Source organism: Vanacampus margaritifer, chromosome 2 (assembly GCF_051991255.1).
Source record: "Vanacampus margaritifer isolate UIUO_Vmar chromosome 2, RoL_Vmar_1.0, whole genome shotgun sequence".
Classification (NCBI taxonomy): domain Eukaryota; kingdom Metazoa; phylum Chordata; class Actinopteri; order Syngnathiformes; family Syngnathidae; genus Vanacampus; species Vanacampus margaritifer.
The window spans coordinates 58675-78637 of NC_135433.1; the positions used below are offsets into that span (position 1 = coordinate 58675).

The window sequence follows — 19963 nt, forward strand, 5'->3', positions numbered from 1 at the left end:
GTTGGATGCCGCTTCCGCCGTCACCCGCATTCAATGACGTGACCACAAAGTTGATGGACAAGCAGGGGTGGCGAATCCGGGTCCAGAAAGTCAAAACATTGCCACGGTTTGGCTTTAGCTCGCTAGCTAGCTGGTTTACCTGCTAGCTCGCTAGCTAGCATCAGCGGCTAAAGCCAAACGGCGGCAGGGTTTTGACTTTCTGCACCTGGATTGGCCACCAAGTGGAATTGCAAATATTGTTTATCCAATGAATTTTGACGACAGCCAATAGTTGAAGCCTGTCATTGTCAATCTGTCAATGTTGTTCTAAACGCGCCGCCGTCGTGCTAAATGCTAACTATTTTGTCCCCTGCGGTACCCGCTTGACATTGTTCGTTCCTTGACGGAAAACGGCAGTCAAATCCCATCTAGGAATGATTTTGGATTGGAAAAACGGACTTGTGGCTTCCCGGACGCGGTCGTCGCCAGCAGGCAGAAGCCCCGCCCATGTTTCCTCCTCCCGAGGACAAGAGAAGTCTTTTTCCCAAAGCACTTGAAGATCAGCGCGCGTACGTTGTGACTCGTCCAAGGACGCGTCTCGCCGTCCCTGAATGCCGTACGGCGCCTTTTGATTGTTAACAAAGATCCAAACACTTCCTGTATTTTCTGACATTGACCAAAAAGACGCGACTGCCGTTTAACACAATTCAGAATCTTTCTTTTTATTGATCTTTGCAATGATGAAAGTAAAACAGTTGAATGTGTTCCTTTATTGAGCAAAAATCAACTTCCTGCCTGGACTTGATTTCATTTGGAATTCAATGACTTTTGATCACATTTCAAAATAATTGATTTCCCATAAATGTGTCACTTCATGCACGTGCGATCGCACGTGAGATGCGTTGACCTGCCGCGACCTTTCACTTTGCACGCGTTTCCTATCGACTGCACGCTGAAACGGTTGAGAGCAACAAGCCACCATTTTGTTTTGGCTCTCGGCTTCTGTTTGACGAAGACGAGGGACGCCGGAGACCTCCTTCGCCATCGGCGGGCTTGATGAGGCGCCGGCATGACGTGATGCAAAAATGCATGCGCCAAATTATAGTTTGGCCATTTTCATTTGAGTTACTTTTGATTTTGTTTCGACTTTTTCTTCTTTAAATTGAGTTTGTTTTAGTGATCTAAAAAATGCTTAGTTTAAGTTGACTTTTACTTAGTTTCGGTTTTCTTGTTTTGTTGTTGTTTATTTTAAATGTGCATGACACGTCCGGGCCTAGAAAGTCAAAGCCCGGCCACAGTTTGGCTTTAGCCCCTGATGCTAGCTCGCTCGCTAGCTAGCTAGCTCCCTTGATGCTCGTTGACCTGCTCGGGATCGATGGCGGAAGCCAAACTGTGGCAGGGTCTTAACTTTTGGGAGCCCGGTTTGCCACCTCTGCCCCCAAGTGGCTAAATCGTGTACAACATGAAGAGCGCTCCCAATAAAAGCACGCAAACAAACAAGAGTATAAAGTCAAATCGATTTTGGCACACTCTGAATCGTGGCCATTCTTATGAGAATCGATTTTTGGGCACAACCTTAATTAAATTGTGGCGAAAGGTGTGTTGTTTTTGTTTGGACGCTGGTTTCTCACCCACAGAGTTGCAGGCGCAAGGCAGGCAGCGCTGGGCGTCGTCGCGGGGCCGGTAATGGCGCTCCAGGCAGCGCTCGCAGCGCGGCCCGTCCGTGTTGTCGGCGCAGTTGTTGCAGTGACCTCCGTGACCCGTGGCCCGGTACAGCTCGGCGTCAAAGTAGCACTCGGAACTCTTGCCGTTGCACTCGCACGCTGCCGAAGACACACGGCCACAACGCGGGGCGTCAGCCGACAGCGGCGGGCTTTACAGCGGGCGGGTGGGCGGGGCTCTTACGCAGACACTCGTTGGCGTTGTCGGCGGTGGCCCGCCCCCACGGACGGTCGTTGTAGAAGGCTTTGCACAGCTGGCAGTCGGCGCCCTCCGTGTTGTGTTTGCAACGACACACCAGAGTGCCTCGCGGGTCATTCACGCACTCGCTGGCGTGGCCGTTGCATTTGCACCTGCCGCGCACGCACGCAAAAGACAAAAGACATCAACAAACACAGGATGTTAGCGGCTTATTTGGGGGAGCGGCTGCTAACATATTTCACGAGCCGACATTAACATCTGCCAGACAACAATCGGGAAAAAAGAAGCATTGATTAAGGATTTGACAATATTAAAAGTGCTTTGCTATCATCATCATCATCATCGTCATCGTTCCATAGATGTGATCGGACCACCAGAAATCCACCGACGCCGCTGCCCGTGTCACCTTCTTTCTAGGACGTCCGTGCATTCATTTTCCCGTCATTTCAAATGTTTCTTCCATTCTCACGTCTTCCTTTAAAGTGCGCCCCCTTGTGGTCTGATGGGTAAGCCGCACCTCGCTATTATTAGCCGCAGGTTCCAATGCAAGTAGCAGCTAATAGTCCAGAAATGTTGACTGAGAAATGAACCAGAAGCCAGAAAAAAGGCGGACTTCTTCCTTCTAACGACACTAAATGATGACAAGTGCGGTCGAGGCACGCTTCGAAAACGCAAGCATTTGACAAAATACAATTCATTCCTCATTTCTTGATGCTTTTCCATATCAAATCGCTGGCGTGGGTCCAAAACCTCGGACCTCCAACAGGAGAGCCCGAAAATCACACGTTTTTTCCGACCGTTAAGAGAGAAAATCATTTTCAACACTTTGCCAAATTGTGACTTAGAAGGTTTGGATGCCAGCCATACTTTTTATATTTTTATTTTATATACTTTCTTATGTCGGAACTGCTTGACTTGATAAACGGCAGCCAAATATTGCGTCCCGAAAGTGTCCACGATCTGTCCCGTCTCACGGACGTTGGGACCTTGGATAGCAAAAACAGCAAAATGGAAGTCTGCGTTCCCGCGAGCGCGAGCATCGTTCCTAATGGTCGGCTTGTCCAAGTCGAGCATTGCGGAAGAAAAGCTGCCTTTGGACACGTTTTCGTATACGAAGAGCAGACGACAAAAAGGGAGGAGATGAAGACCAAACGGAGGCGGAAGGCGAGGACAAGCTGAGACTGGCAGGGACAAAAAGACAAACATGTTGGACGGAAGTCTTTGTTGTGTTCTTTGTTGCTTTTACTGTTTGCTGCTGGCAGACGCGTTGAGGAAGGAAAAGTGGGCGGAGGCTTCGTTTGGTCCCCACAAATCCGTCATCGCGTTACAAATACCAAACACGTCGTTAACACGTCGTTACCTTCCGACATTCCAATCAATGACTCGCCAGGGCGGGCGATCTGCAAAGTCTCAACGTTTGGAGTTCTGCCTCTGACGTTCAGAATGCAGAAAATGCCGTGGCCCCTCCCACTCCGGAGGAAGGGAAGTCGAGGGCTTGGTTGGCGCAGCCCGACGGCGCCATCGCAAATAAGCAAACATTCCCAGAAAGCGGCGGCTCGCTTACCTTCCGCCCACGGCGAAGTCGGAGATGGCGTAGTAGTACGACTTGAGCACTTTGGGGTCGTTGAAGACTTCGTCGCCAAAAGTGTTGAGGCGGTTCAAGGTCACGCGGATGTCGGTGGCCGTCACCCAGTCCTGCCGCGGGACACAACGCAGTCAAGACTCCGCCTCTCAACAAACACATTTTGACAGCTAAACAACAAACAAGTGCAAAAGAGCACTTCCTGTTTGGAAAGTTGCACTTCCTGTGTGTCGAGGACCACTCAAATTCATATTTTTGTTTTAGTTTTTTAGATAACATTCTTTAAATCAATTCATGATTTAGATTTGAAAAAAAGATAAAGAGTCCATTTTTAAGTTGTCAGAAACAGAGACAAATGCGAGATGAAGACGTTTTAAATAATGACCATAAAATGTCCAAAAAGGAAGCAGTGTGGTGGCGTGGCTCGGTGGTAGAGTGGCCGTTTCCCATTGGTGAGGTTGTGGGTTCGATCCTCCCTCTGGTGATCGTCAAAGTGGAAAGTGAAAATGACCATGAAAATTGCCAGCAAATTGAGGCAAAAAAAATGATAGCCATAAAATGTCCCAAAAAGGGAATGAGACCAAAAATGACCAGCACGTGTCCATAAAATTGCCAAAGATGTCAGAAAAGTCTAAAAACAAAGTATAAAAATTCACCCCCAAAAAAGAGAAAAAAATATATCAAAAATGATACGTGCACGTATTGGATGCTGTAATATTCTTTTTGTCGCAGATGATCCCCGAGTGAGCGCAAGCCCCCCCCCCGCACCGCCTGCTGCTGCTCACCGCTTGCTCCTTCAGTGGATGCCGCAAACGCAGAAAAACAATTTCACACCCTTTAGATGGCCATGCGTGACAATCAGTGCTACTTTAACCTTTAACCTTTACTCTAATTTGTCAGCAAAAAGTCACAGCGTGTAAACAAAATAACGAATGCGAACGTGAAGTGAATGCTTGTGTGTGTGTTTTCAATCCTTCTTGTTTACTTTCAATTTCCTTGTACAATGACAATTAGTATATATACTCCTAACCCTAACATTAACCCTAACCCTCAAAGCGGCCCCCCCGTGTGAGCCCAAGCGGCGTCCGAACACGGCGTGCGAACACGGCGTGCGAACACGGCGTGCGAACACGGCGTGCGAACACGGCGTCCGAACACGGCGTGCGAACACGGCGTGCGAACACGGCGTCCGAACACGGCGTCCGAGCGCTCGCAACAAGACGACAAGATGTGTTGTTGGCGTCGGCGCGCCTTGGCAACGTCTGCGCTGGGAAAGACATCTGGCGGCCAACAAAACATCTGCTCGGCCTTGGACGTCGTCACGAGCCGTCCAGAAAAATGTGGCGTTAGCATTCCTCGCGCTCGCTATCGGCGGGAAGCTTATCGCGGCTCTCGGGGGAGGCAAAACTTTGTTTTGCGGCGCAGCAGCTGCTCCGAGATATGCAATCCGCGTCTGGCCGCAGGACGGGACGCCAACGTTGGCGAGGAGGACGTGACAAACAAGCGCTCACGTTGGCAGCTAGCGAGCACACGCTAAGACGGAATCGCACAAATCACTCAAGTTGTGCTTTTCAAGAACAAAGACTTCTTTTCCACCTTTTGAAGAATTTCAAGCGTGACATTACAATTTGGGCTGCAACTGACAATCATTTGATTTTTAACTCATTTGCTCCATTTGAAATGTTGTCCCAAAGACGTATTTAAACGTTTTACGTTTGCTTGTTTTTTTATGCAAGAGCATACAGAAGGTTTTGATGCAGCCTTCAACTGCAAAGAACGGTTGAAGAAATGGTTGTAATTACAAAAAAAACAGCCAGCAGGTGGCAGCAGAGTATAAGAGATCAACCAGGGCTGTGTTGGAAAAAAAAAACAATCTGTAATATTGCCCGGTAGTAAAGTCATGAAACACGTGGGAATTTCACGTCTTCTTCTATTTTCGGGTTTGGTTATGCGTTCAGTCAGCGTCATTTTTGTCCAACGGGAGCACAGAAGGTCACGCGGGTCGACGTGATTGCGCAATACAGTCCACATGCAAGGACTTTCTTTCTGCTCTGAAAACAGACCAATGGACGCCGCAATGAATCGTGTTGTGGCAGATTGGCTCGCCGTTTCCTTGTTGAATGTCGAGCAGCCGGAGACGCTTCTCACATTTTCATCTGCTAAAGATGTTGCAATGTTTGTGCATTTTCTAATATTGTGCGGCCCAAAGTGGACGGGCGGACGGACGGACGGACGGACGGACGGACGGACGGGGATTTGAGAAGTCGCAGTGATTTGATGTTCATTCACCCCAAAAAAGTTCTTCTAACATTGCGACTTGTTTCCTGACAAAGCGGCAACTTTCAAAGTCCTGTCCAGTCCCGTTGCACTTTTAAGGAGACGAGACAAAAATAATAATAATAAAAATTCTCGCGGGCCCCAAAACATTTGAAGGCCGTTGTTAGCCGGGAGCTTTTGTTTGAGCAGGTGTTTGCACGCTTTTCTTCTTCCGCTTGACTTCCTGCAGCAAACACGCCGGCCTTTGTCACGGCGCCGTCACGCCCACGCGTCAATCATTAAGCGCTGCACGGTCGGGGGGGGGCAACGGGGGCCCCAACGGGGGGCCAACGAGAGCTTCCGTCTGGCAGGAAGCGGCCGTGTCAGGGAGGCGGCTGTCGGCGCTGGTGTTGTGCTCTCAAGCTTCCTCGGAGGAAAGCCCCCACAACCAAGCCCCAAACGACCCCCCCCAACCCCCCCCCCCCCCCCCAACCCTGCAGCTGCGCCATCAATCACGCCGTCTTCTGGAAGCGTCCTTCACTGGGAATCTGACGCCTGTTTTTTTTTTTTCTCGGTCTTGTCTCTTTTGCTTGACTGCTGCCTCGGGTACGAAATGTGCTGGACAAATCCAAGTGGCTCGCCCGAGCCGTCGGCCCGCAGCGATGTTCCGATTGAAGGCGGCGGTATCGGCATCAGCGAACAAGTAACGCGCCCAAACCCACCAAGGGGATTAGAGTTTGAGAATTTTCGTTTTGTTTTCATTTCCTTTTGAGTTTTGTTTTTTAAATGGAGTTATTTTCAGCATTATTTTTGCTTTTTGTAAAAAAAAAAAAAAAAACTGCCTGACTTGTGCGCAACATTTAATAAACATTGCGGTCGAATGGAAAAAGTAACAGCGAGCGTTGCGTTTGGACTGAGCGACGTCACCTGAAGGTGCTTTCCTATTGGCTGCTGCTCGATGACATCACTTCCGTGTCAATACGTCTTTATTCTGCTTAATATCCAAATGAATATACTTGACATTTAAAATCATCCCCAAATGCTCATGCTTGAAATGAATGACCAAAGACTAAAAGGAAAAAAAACTTTCGCTATAATTACTTTTGGAAACATCAAATGTACCTTCAGTTAGTTCGTTTTTTAAAAAGAATTTTCATTTTTATTGTATTTGGTGAACAAAATATTTTTTTGGAATGGAGTTTTAGTTAACTATAAAAAGCATTATTTCCAACGCTAATCTAGGACTTTGAATGCAGCATGCGGTGTCTTGCTTGTGCACGACACTCACTGCGTGCCGAGCCAAGACATCCTATTGGCCCTTCAGTGCTCGGGACCAATGACAGGGCAGCTTTTTCATGTTGAGGAAAAAACACACAACAACTAGATGGTATCGTACAAGGCAAAAGTGGGTATCGGATTCAATATCGCTGGCCCCAAAAAAACGATATCGGAACAACACTAGCCGTGACACCATTTTGCTGCCAGAGAACACAATGAAAAATGTGAGCTTTTTGGGGGGCAAGTGGGGGATATAAACTGTTTTGATTGCAAATGTACAATAAGACACATTATTATATATTATTGGCAAACACCAGGGTTATTATACTTTTGGAATTGTCATTTTAGTTTGTTTTTATTTGGTTTTGAGATACTTAAATGTGGTTAGTTTTCATTCGTTTTCAGGGTGGTTGTTAGTTTTTATTAGTTTTAGTTGTTAAAAAAAAGAAGCTTAGATTTGGTTTAGTTTTAGTTAGTTTCAGTATTAGTTTTCCTTTTTTTATTTTTTTTTATTTTAATGTGTATTACTTGTTTACAATATTTAATAAACACCGTGGTAAAATGAATCAATAACCTTTTTTTTAAATTAATAATATTATTATAATTATCATATAATTAATATTTATTCATTCATGTATTAATTATTTAATTGAATTGATGTATTTTATTTTATATTTTAAATGAATAATTAGAGTGTTTATTTTGTTTGTTTTATAAAGTTTTCGTTTTTTTTAAAAGCATTTTCATTTTTATTTCCGAAATTGCTTTTTGAATTTTAGTTTTATCGTGAACTAAAAAAAACCTTGTCAAACACACATTATTATTATTATTATGATGATAAGATTAAAAAATGTAAAGGTGTCTTGCATGTTGACGATGGTTCAACAAGAGTAAAAAAGCGGATCTGCCTCATCGCGAGCTCCGTAAGAACGTGCGCGATCCGACAAACATTTTGGTCAAAACCATCCAACTTTTGTTCAAAGGAAAAATACGTCTGTTTTCCTCCAGCTGACTGTACTTCCTGTTGTCACCAGCAGGTGCTAACGGGCTAGCGGTGTCCCAAAGTGCAGCGGCCTTGCGAGCGCGCTGATTGACGGCTGGACGTCAGCGCCAGGCCGGCGGGTCCGAGGCCTCAAATAGCGCCTATCAAACGCGTCACTATTGAGCGCAGCAAAGCGTTGACGCCGCCGGCACAGCGGGGGGGCTGAGCAGGTGTAAAGCCCCGCCCCCCGCAAACGGCAGCCACGTCACTGCTGTCCAAAATAACTTGACGGGACATTAAATCATAAGTCAGTCACATGTCAAGTGTGTGCGTGCGCGTGTGTGTTAGGAAGCGCTCGCGCATGCGCTCTTCAACGTTTACCCGCCCCTGCCCGGAGGGAGCGGACAGGTCATATGACCGACAGCCGCGCGCCCAAAATAAGATGGCGGCGGGGGTCAAACGAGGAAGGCCGGCGGCGGCACACGCACCTGGAGGACGGGACTGCGGTCAAAGTTGTAGGCGCTGGGTCGGCCCTCCAGCGTGGAGAAGGCCACGTTGCCGCCGGTGAGCGGCGAGATGTCGCTGAAGTCGTCGGTGCAGAGCGCCCGGCGCTCGTCCTCGCCGGTGCGGATGAAGCCGCGGTTGGCCTTGCCGTACGTCTTGTGGCACGAGCCGCTGTAGTACATGTACGGCGTCCAGGCGCCGTCACGGCTGCCGCGCTTGTAGATGGCGAAGCTCTCGGGGCGGCTGGTGTGGAACTTGAGGCGCACGTACGTGATGTCGAAGGCCTTGCCTGCGGGGACACGCACACGCACCTCCTCGTCAAACATGGCGTGACCTCGTCCAACGGAAGCGTGCTCGTCACACATTCACAGGATGTTGTTGGAAGTGGCACATTTGGGAGCTTTTTTTAACACGCCGTCGTACGCAAGCCGGCTAAATGTCATTTTACAACCAAAATGTGAATGAAAAACAAGCGCGGCATTTTCTATGGCGTTCAAATGAGGCCAAAAGCCCACAAAAGGTGATTGAGTCACTCAAAGACAAACTCAAATTCAAAACATCGTTCACAAACAAATAAGAACTCAAACGATCCTGTCAATAAAGGAACAAAATCGGTGAGGAAGGGCAGCCTTGGCCGTGTCTAACCCTCCCTGGGAACCAATCCCACTTACTGACGGCAATGCGGACCAAACTCTGACATGGGTCGCACAGGGACCCAACAGCCCTTGTGTCTTGTACTCCCAAAAACTCCTTACCTAAACCTACAGGACTCCCAAAAGGGACACGGTCCAACGGCACAAGCGGAGGTGGCAAATCCAGGTCCAGAAAGTCAAATCCCTGCCACAGTTTGGCTTTAAACCCTGATGCTAACTAGCTAGCTAGCTAGCTCCCACAGTTTGACTTTAGCCCCAGGTGCCAGCTAGCTAGCTCCCTAGTTAGCACCCATGGTGCTTGTCTACCTGCTAGAAGGTAAACGAGCACCATGGGAGCTCGCTAGCTAGTTCTCGCTAGCTAGCATCTGGGGCTAAAGCCAAACCGTGGCAGGGTTTTTACTTTCAGATGCTAGCTAGCTAACTTCGTATCTAGCTCCCGCGGTGCTCGTTTACCTGCTCGGGAGCTAGCTAGCTGGCTAGCTAGCTAGTATCAGGGGCTAAAGCCAAACTGTGGCAGGGATTTGAATTTGTGGACCCGGATTTGCCATCTGGGTCCACAAAGCACATGTCGACCGGTCTCGCAAAGTCCCTTGTTGGCGTAACCCAAGCAAACGCAAACGTGACATCAAACGCAACCACCGTAAATGTGACATCATCAGCCGATGCCAAAGCGTGACATCACCGGCCGCCAGCACGTGACGTCAGCAAATGCAAGCGAGCGTGCGGGTCACGTTTGGACGCCGGCTTCTCACACGAGCGTCCATCTTGTGACAAAGACACACTGAAGGACGCGTACGCACACGCATACCTGACAAGTGTGAGCAGGCCTGTGCGTGCGTGCGTGCGTGAAGAATGTGCTGTGTAAACAATGTGATTGAGTGGGAGGGGGAGGGGGAGGGGTGGGGGGGTCGCTCTAAGGGGGTCTCAGTTGGGGCCTTACAATGGAGTGCAAATAAAAGAGAAGAGGGCGGATTTTCTTCCGGCAATCGCTTTGAAGCAAAGGACACATGCCTGCGCACGTGTGTTAGTGTGACGTCGTGCGCGCCCCACAGCGGTGTTGGCAAAATGTACGGCTGGCAACAGCAAAGAGCATTTTTACAACCAATCACCATCACCGATCAGACAGTAAAAAAAAAAAAAAAAACATTTCCGATCACCGATCCCAGATCATAAGATGGCGCAATACGTCTATTGAATGAACAAGTTTGGGGGGGAAAATGTCTCATCTTCATCGGTATGTTTACTTACAAAATATGATTCCGATTGTTGTTGTTTTTATCTCACACGACCAAAAATGTTTCCATTGTGGCAATTTTTGTTCGTTGCAGTTTGGTTGCTATTGCTCATTTTCGATTTTTTGAAAAGTCAGATATTTGCAAGTTGTAAGTTTTATAATGCAGTTTGACACCATTTTTTGATTTAGTTTTTTTTAAATTTGCATTTACTTAAGTGAAAAGGTCTTTTTTTCAATATCTTGTATTTGATTGATTATTTATCAGCATTCTGTTTTTCATGCTAATAAAAATGTTTGGATTCCTTTTTAAAGTATTTGTCTTTATTTGTATTTTTCCAGAGAGTCGAAAAGCTATCGACGGCCTCCAACCGGCAGCAGACGCCCACCCGAGCCCCCCCAGGGGGGAAAAGGGGGGGGGGGGCAAGCAGCCACCACGAACAAGACGAGCCCCGACAAGAACGTTTCCTTGTGAGACGCCAACACAAGATGGAGGCGACGACAGGATGGAAAAAGTGAGGCAGGGAAAAAGAAAAGCTGGCATTTTGCCGGCAACGCAAATTGTCGTTCTGATAAAAGCTTTCATTCATTTACAACCAAAACGGATCAACTGCAAATCAGGAAAGATGACGTCATTTCACAACACAATCAGCAAATTACAAGACTCGACGACACAAAGTATTTGATTTCCCTGCTTTTAATAACAATAATAATCATCATGAAAAAATGGAGAAGCGACATTTCTCAAAAGTCTACAAAAGTAGGCTCAGTTTGACGGCATTCAAAATAAACTTCAGTCTTCGGCAAATCGCATTTTGAAATTTGACAATCGTGTACACGTCGTGGATTTCAAAACACGCGTGATTCGCTCTGATAATAAAAGAAAGCGGCAAATCGGAGGGTGTGCGACACACACAAGTGCAGGGAGAAAAGGGGTGTTTTTTGAAGGCCAATTTGTGCTGATTTCTTCACAGGATTTGGCGCTGCCGGGCCGATCACGTGACGATTTCCAGTCGGGAACGTTCCCATAAGCATTCCTGGGAAGCACTTCCAGGGAGAGCGGGAGGAGGAGGGGGGGAGTGGGCGGGGGGCGCAAACCGTCTCGATGACCTCACCGCATTCCAAACAAATCAAAGAACGCTTTTGCGCGTCCGCGTGGGCGGGTCAAAGGTCAGCCCGGCCATGCGCGGCCTCCTCCTCGTCGACAGTGGACATTTGTTTGCGACCTATCGTGACATCGCACAACGTGGATGTCGCACACAAACGCACACACGGCAAAGGTCGCGCACGACGGCCCTCGCCCCGCCCACCGCATTCTTTGTGGCAGCCATCTTTCTTCAACATTTGAGACACGCACTCAACACAAACATACGCGACATGCACGATCGGACCTTCGTCGACTCTCAGAGCAAATCTCCGGTTGCTTGAAACGGGATTCAAAAGTCATGTGACGGGCGACTGCGGGTGATAACCCCCCGTGTGTGCGTGTAAACATCAGCGTGCTAATTAAAGAGACCACCAAAGAAGCCCCTCCCCCCAAGGTGTCATTACACACAGAATTCAGGAACAAACATCAGTGACCTCGTTGTAGATCCCAGTGGGACGCCAGCACCCCTTTATCATGACCCCGCCCCCACTCCACCTCAGCCCGCTCCCTCCCCCACCCGTTCAAGTATTTGTGTCATGGAGATCAACGTGTTTGGATGTTGACCTTGAAGACACGCCCACCTGTGATGTCACAGCTTGCAAGTGACCAGGTGACATGCAAAACATCAATGTTCTTCCTCCCAATGGGGTGAAGACCCCCCCGATCCCACCCAACCCGATCCCACCAGCTGCTTCTGTCCAAAAATTCCCACAATGCCCCTTCCTCCCGTAAGACAGGAAGTCAGCCCAATGCCGCCACATTCCTCAAATAACTGAGGGAATCGGCAGTCAAAATATGCAAATGAGCTGGGAAAGCAACTTGAGACACACACGCACACACGCACACATTCCAAAATGAGCAGGTGGCACGTGATGGAGACAGGAAGCGGCACAGACAACTTCCTGAAAGTTTTAATGACTCTATGTTGCACTCTTTATTGCTTTTTTTGTTTTTAATGAATCTACTAAAGTTGAACGCGAGTAGAATTAAGTGGATAAAAGTTCAATTGTTGTTGGGAACGCTGAAAGCTCAACAAGTCAATTGAAAGAAAATTGATGTGGAAAATGAAGTGACGTATTCATTGTAGTTGAAAGATAAACGAATAAAAAGAAGACTCGAACCCGGGAGGCGTGAATTTTTGAAACAAGTTGAAATTGATACGGAAAAGTGTTTTCTGAAAGTAGCCTCCATTCGTTTAGATGGAAAAGTGCAACGAATGATATCCAATGGAAAAAAGAAAAAAATCACTCAATAGCGCCACCTAGGCATGCAATACCCTCCATTCATTTAGATAGAAAAGTGCAACTATGATAGTCGGTTGGTTAGCATGTAATCCCTTGGATGTACAGTTGGAGGGGTTGGGATTTGAACCCGCAACCGCCTGGTTACCGGGAAATGCATTTTGCCAAGTGCGCCACTGAGCAGTTTCGGACGATGAGCTCGCTGATGAGAAGTCGTACGTACGAAAGTTCAATGTCTGCAAGTAATGTGGAAATAAAACGATATATTCCCGGGAAGGCGTCAAGTGGAAATTGGAAGTGAAAATTGGAAATCGTTTGTGGACGTCGTTTCGCGGCAAATTAAAAAGCATAAAACACACTGACAAAAACAGTTGCTTGTTTGTTAATGACACAATTACAAACCAACTGCTTTTCATTACAAGATCATCAACGATACTTTTTACTTAAACTGCTTGTCGGCAAACTATTTCCGTCTGAAACGTCGAGATTTTGGCCAAATCTCTGCCATGGATTTTGGTCAACGGAACTAAAATGAGGTCAGAGCCGCAATCGGCTAAATCAATAGCACATTTGAGTAAGCCCGGTTCGTGATCATTGGGATCGGCTAACGAGTCCGGCAATCCATTTTGTGAAGCGCTAATGGTCTCGAGGGGCGCGGTTAAGCCCACCCCGGCGGTCTACGGGCTGGACACGCCTTTGAAAAGACGGCTGTTGCTCTTTACCGCCGCTAGCTAGCGCGGCTAGCTTGCTGCTGCTGGTAGCTCGCTGTTAGCTAGCAGTCGCCGCTAAACGCTGGCAAGAGGCGCCGTACAATACAATGTCAGCATAATGACGTCTTAGCGCTCGTACCTGCAGCTCCAACCTGACTTCAGGACCAAGTTGTGTTACTGACATCTGTCGCAACACTTTGGGACGTTTCTTTCGATTGCCGTTGTTCACAAACTCTGAACGGACGAGCACTTCCGGCAACAGCTTCAAAATAAAAGCGCTACAATGTAAGGTTTATTTTGAAACTGGGTTTCGCCCCGTCTACCGCCTCGCATACCGCCGTCAGCTTGACGACGACAATCTCTGAGGCAGCCATCGTATGAATCGTGGTTTTTGTACGATTGTGCCCATTTTGTAATCGTGGAAATGGTCCTTGAATTTCCATTCACGAAGCAGTTCTACGCTCTCGTGTATATTCGCATCATGCTCGTCTTCAACAAGCTGCAACAAGTTGCTGCCCGCCGCGTTGGCGCCGTCGGGACCAGTTGATGTGCATCGTGTCATTAGCGCAGGAGAAGGTGGCGGAGGTCGTTGCACTTCAAAGGCGCAAAGAGATGAGCAGGAAGTGTCGCGCGCGCAAAACAAAGACGACGGCGGCGTCTCGGGAAGCGCAAATGTCTCGGGAAGCGCAAATCCCAGCAGGAGGAAAGAAGAGGTGAGCCGCTTCCGTGAATTGGCGCGGCTCAGCTGAGCTTCCAGATGCTCCACATCACGTTCCCACGCCCAAAGGGGAGCGGAGGAGGAGTCCAAAGGGTCGACAGCTGCTGGTTCGCCGGCCAGACCAAACATTTTTCCCACACTGGGAGCCTCAGCTGGCCGCTCTCGTCAGCCGGCAGGAAGTAAAGCAATAAAGCGGCCGAGCGCCGCGTCGCCACGGCAACACCTGGACGTGCGCCTCCTCGCCAGCGACGTGAGCGCAGGCCTCGGGAATGCGGCGCCGGCCGCCCCGCGCAAATAGACGTCTTTTTTTAAACGCCCCGAAAGACGAGAACGCCCACGTAAATAACATGGGATGAGCGGCGCTCGGGGTCAAAGGTCAGCCAAAATGCGAGGCTACTTTACGGCGGAGACGCTGGCGGGAATGTTTGCAAAATGGACAAGCGCGCGAGTATCGGTATTGGGCCAATACTTTCGAGTACTGGTGACAGCGGCCGATGCCAGTTTGCGACCTCTCGGATTTGATCCGGCAGCGGTGGGAGGCCCGCTTTGGCTGCTGAAAAATGTGCACATTTTTTCATCAAGAGGACAAAACTGACAAAATCGCTGTCCGTAGAGGTCCAAAAAAAAGTCTCCCACAAAAACCTGTGGACGTTTTCGCACAGGACGCTACGGATCGGTCCAAACGACGTCCCCCACTCAAATTGTTTGGAAATGAAGCCGTGATCTATTTTGAGGCTAAATGGGCCCACATGCGCTGTCGTCCAATTTCATTGATGAATATGAAGACAGATGAAAGAAAAGCGTTGTTGCTCGTGGAAAATGACGTCACGTCACCTCGTTTTATGATTTGTATTTTTCAATGCAGTTTGCTTGTTTCCGTGTCGTGTTGCAGCCGCAGATGCGATTGCGTTCTACTTCCAATGTGCACTTTGGTCACGTTTGAGTGATTGACAGATTGTGGAATGACGTCGTCACGGTTGGGGAAGCTTGCAAGAGTCCGTTTCAAAGTATGTCGTCATTTAGCAAGCGTGACATGAATTGCTTTGCCTCCGTCTTAATACCGCCTCGAAAAGAATATCGCGGCATGGACCGCATGAGGCAAACGCGGCCAATCTGGTTGCCGTGTTTTGGTGGTCGCGCGCGGGTGCTCGGGGGTCTTACCGAGGTGCAGCGTGAGGTTGATGGCGGTGGGGTACTGCACCCCCGCCAGCATCGTCCGGCTCTGCCACCAGGTGGTGTCCTGCTGGTTGTTGTAGTCGGTGAGGTCGGCGGCGTCGTGCTGGTTGCGGGGGTCGCGCGCGTCGCAGATGTGGCAGGATTTGGTGACCCCGGTGGCCCCCGTCTGGACGCAGTACTCCTCGGGGGGGCTTCCGCACGTGTCGGTGGCCACCACCGTCACGTTGAAGGCGGCGTTGACGAACTCCGGCATGCATCGTTGCGCGCGCCCCCGCTCGTCCGCGCACTCGTCGGTGGCGGCGCCGACGCCGACGCCGACGCCGACGCCGAACAAGTCCAAGCCGAGCGTCAGGGCGGCCGTCAGCGCGACCGCCGCCAAGGAAGACATCCGCCGGGAAGCGGCCGCCATGTCGGCGCTCCTCTCGCTCCTCCGCCGAGAGCGCGACGGCATTCGCGCTGGACCGAAGTGAGCGGAACCGGGCCGACGGACCAAGTTGCGGGCGAGTCGGGAGCGAGCTGCGGGCGAATCCCAAAACTTGTTGCGGCGAGTTCCGGCCGAGTTGGGCGCTTGGTGGAGTGCGAGAAAAAAGCGACTACTCCCTGGAAGCGGGCGAGCGGGCAGGCAGGCTCGTCGCGCGCATGCGCAGGACTCTCCGGGCCCCACTTCCGTGACCAAAAAAGTGCAGTCGTCCTCCGCAAACTTTGAACCCGCAGGGACTACAAAAGCCTTTCACGCCCACTCCTTTCCTTTCGCCTTTCGGCCATTAAAGCCACCAAGTCTTCAACTCTCGTCCCACGACAAGACGCTTTCCCCACAAACGGTTCGAAGCTGCTGAGCTGACGTTTGTCAACATGCGCAGCTAATAAAGTTGTCGCGCTTGACTTCACTGACCCAAAACAAGATTTCTTCTCGGATGCGTCACTTTTTGGGTGCTGGTTCTCAACCGCAGTCAAATATATGCTCTCAGCAAGTACAAAAAAAGTCACCTGCCGTCATTGTATGATTGATTTGTTTTTTTATTTCGTGAATTTACGTCTACTTTTTTTTATTTTTATATATATATACTTTTTTTTGCAATTCACAAAGCAAACATGGCAACAGTAAAGTTATTTGCTAATAAACCCAAATAACCAAATATGGACTGACTTACAAAATACAAAAATACAGTTAGACAATATGCTAACTAAAAAGACAGAATTTATAATACAACAATTGAGATATAACAACTTTGAATATAATAACAAATCAGGTAAATTTCTTGCAAACCAACTTCAACGCAATCGGGAAAAGTCTCTTATAACGGCTATCAAAGGGACAACTGGTGAATGCACACAATCACCAGAAGAAATTAATTACATTTTTTATAACTATTATCGTAACCTATACTCAGAAACTAACAAGCCTAACCCTGAGCATATTGAGGCATTCCTCAGTAGCTTAAATGTGCCTCAGTTAACTACTGAATATAAAGACATGTTAGATGCGCCACTTACTATAAACGAGTTGTACAGTGCTCTAGATCGTATGCCTAATGGCAAAGCACCTGGCCCGGATGGTTATCCGGCTATATTTTTTAAGCACTTCTGGTTAATGCTTGCTCCGCTATTCTTAAGAGTAGTAACAGAAATTAAAACTAAGGGTTACATACGTCCACACATGAATACAGCAGCAATTAAACTTTTATTAAAGCCAGAAAAAGACCCCACCCTTCCATCAAGTTACCGTCCGATTTCACTAATTAACACTGATATTAAAATGATCACTAAGGCTTTCACATCTAGACTAGAAACAGTAATCTTGACAATTATTCATAGCGACCAAACAGGCTTTATTAAAGATCGTCACTCTACTAATAATATTAGGAGACTCTTTAACCTTATTAGCATGTCACAGTGGCATGATAAGAAAGCAGTTATTATATCGTTGGATGCAGAAAAAGCTTTCGACAAAGTTAACTGGTCCTTCCTCTTTGCTGTTTTAAATAAATTTGGCTTTGGGAAATCATTTATCCACTTGGTATCAGTATTATATGAGTCTCCTAAAGCTACAGTTGCTACTAATGGGATTATATCTCAGAGCTTTACTTTACAGAGAGGCACAAGACAGGGATGCCCACGATCCCCTTTATTATTTGCAATATTTATTGAGCCACTTGCATTAGCCATACGCCGGGAAAGAAGGATTCAAGGAATTCACTCTGGGGTAACAGAACATAAAATTCATCTATATGCCGATGACATCTTACTTTATTTAGAAAAGCCGGCTACTTCGCTAGGGGAAGTATTTAATTTAATAACTAAATTCTCACAGTTATCAGATTATTCTATTAACTGGACAAAATCAACACTTCTACCTATTACAGAAAATTCATGGAACCCTGCAAGCCAGGACCCACACTACTCATTTCCTAGAGGTAATTTTAAATACTTAGGCATAAAAATCTCACCTAAATGAACTGATTTAATTCATTTAAACTTTTCTCCACTTCTGGATAACATTTATAGTGACTTGGAGCGCTGGAATAATCTTCCTATTTCTCTAATAGGATGAATAGCCACCATTAAAATGAAAGTTTTACCTAAAATAAACTATTTTTTCTCAATGATTCCATTTAAACCGACGGCTAAATGGTTCCAGTTGTTGGACTCAGCCGTAACAAAATTTTACTGGAATAAAAAAAAAGCAAAGATTAGTCTATCTACTCTTCAGAAAAGCAAATCCAAAGGTGGTCTAGAGGCACCAAATTTTATGTACGACTATATAGCTAAGCAGCTACAATATATCGTTCTATGGGCACAACCCAACAGAGACACGAACTGTTGGCTGGAACTAGAACAGAAGGATTGTAATAACCTCAGACTTCCACATTTACTCTTTATTACAACATCGATTAAGCGTCATAATTGTTTTAAAAACCCAATGATTTCCGCCACCGTGACTGCCTGGTGGAAGGCACTAGAATTGACAAAAGCCCAAGTGGAGCCCTGTGGACTTTCTCCCCTATGGCATAACCCCGACTTTTCATTTCATTTAGCTGTGTGGGAGCAGAAAGGAATTACACATCTCCACCATCTCTTCTCAGATAATATGTTTATATCATATACATCCTTGCTCCAAAAATACAAAATCACAAACGGATTTTTTTTTACATTATCTACAAGTTAAAAATATGATAAAGAAAAAAATTCCAACACTTCGGGGTACGCTCCAACCGCCGGTTTTAGCTCAAGATATTAACAAGCTTTCTCCGACAACAACAAAAAAACTTTCAAAAATATATAAGCTACTTTCATATACGGATAAAATGTCTTTACCCATCTCGAAATGGGACACAGACTTCGGAATCTGACTTTTGGATTCAAGTTTGTGAAAAGGCATTTCAAATGACAAAACACACAAATTTACAACTTATCCAATATAAAATGATTCACAGAACATACATTACTCAATATATGATGAAGAAAATGGGACTCTCAGACTCCGACATTTGTCTCCAATGCTTACAAAACACTACAGACACTTATGTTCATGCTTTATGGTTATGTACTCCGGTTATGTATTTGTGGACTAAAGTCTTAGAAAAACTTTGCGCTATTTTGGACTGTAGGATACCTTTATCTCCAAACTTGTGTTTGCTAGGTGACCCAACAACAACTGACTTATTACATAAACAATTTCAATCTACACTTGTAGCCCTTACTATCGCTAAAAAAACAATTCTTGCAAACTCTGAATATCGACCAATGGTCTAACCTCCTCATAAATCACATTTTAATGGAAAAAATATCGGCCTCAAATAAAAAGCAAATATCAAAATTTATAGAAACATGGTCTACGTATATAGAATTTTTTAACCTAATTCCGGTTACTTAATTCTGTCTGTTAGCGAGAGTCACTACATCGTGATAACTTACATTGATGTTTCTGCATTTGGCAATTTATTATTATATTATATTATTAGTATGGGATTTTTTTTAATGGGCTTTAGGTGAACTGATGAATACACACACGCTCGCACGCACGCACACACACACACACACACACACATACACATACTCACCCACATACAAAAAAAGTATATATATATATATATATATATATATATATATATGTGTGTATATGTGTCTATATATATGTATATATATTTAAAAAAAAAAACATTTATTAAATTTTTTTTAATTGATTTGGTTTTTTTTTTAAAAAAAAAAAAAGGAGAGCAATGATGATGTCAAATCGAATGAACAATACTGAGCTCTCCTGAAAAAAAAAAAAAAAAAAAGTAAAGTTCTTTGCACGTGTTACGGAGATTGCCAGAATGAACATCAAACAATCAATACCAAAATCAATCCTGGTCCTGGAGGGCCGGAGTCCTGCAGGTTTGAGATGTTTCCGGTCCTCCAATGGACCGGATCAGGCTCATTTTCAGGCTTCTGCAGAACTTGCTGATGAGCTGATTATGGGAATCAGGTGTGTTGGCGGATGGAAACATAGAAACCCTGCAGCACTCGCGCCCTCCATGACCAGGATTGGGGAAGTCAAAAAGTGGAACCCCCCAAATCTTTTGCCTTCGGCCGCACAGGTGGAG

The 19963-nt window shown here is 46.7% G+C and overlaps 1 protein-coding gene across 1 annotated transcript in view; it reads right to left on the reverse strand.

Moving 5' to 3' along the window:
• Nucleotides 1-16058, reverse strand: part of lamc1 (laminin, gamma 1) — a 38197-nt gene extending 22139 nt beyond the window's left edge. The window contains exons 1-5 of the mRNA XM_077556267.1: nt 15363-16058; nt 8486-8790; nt 3464-3594; nt 1885-2051; nt 1611-1802 (exon numbers count right to left, since the gene is read on the reverse strand). Of these exons, the coding sequence (XP_077412393.1) occupies nt 1611-1802; nt 1885-2051; nt 3464-3594; nt 8486-8790; nt 15363-15828 (1261 nt within the window). The 5' untranslated portion in view covers nt 15829-16058. The remainder of the gene's footprint in view (nt 1-1610; nt 1803-1884; nt 2052-3463; nt 3595-8485; nt 8791-15362) is intronic.
• Nucleotides 16059-19963: the final 3905 nt, after the last annotated feature.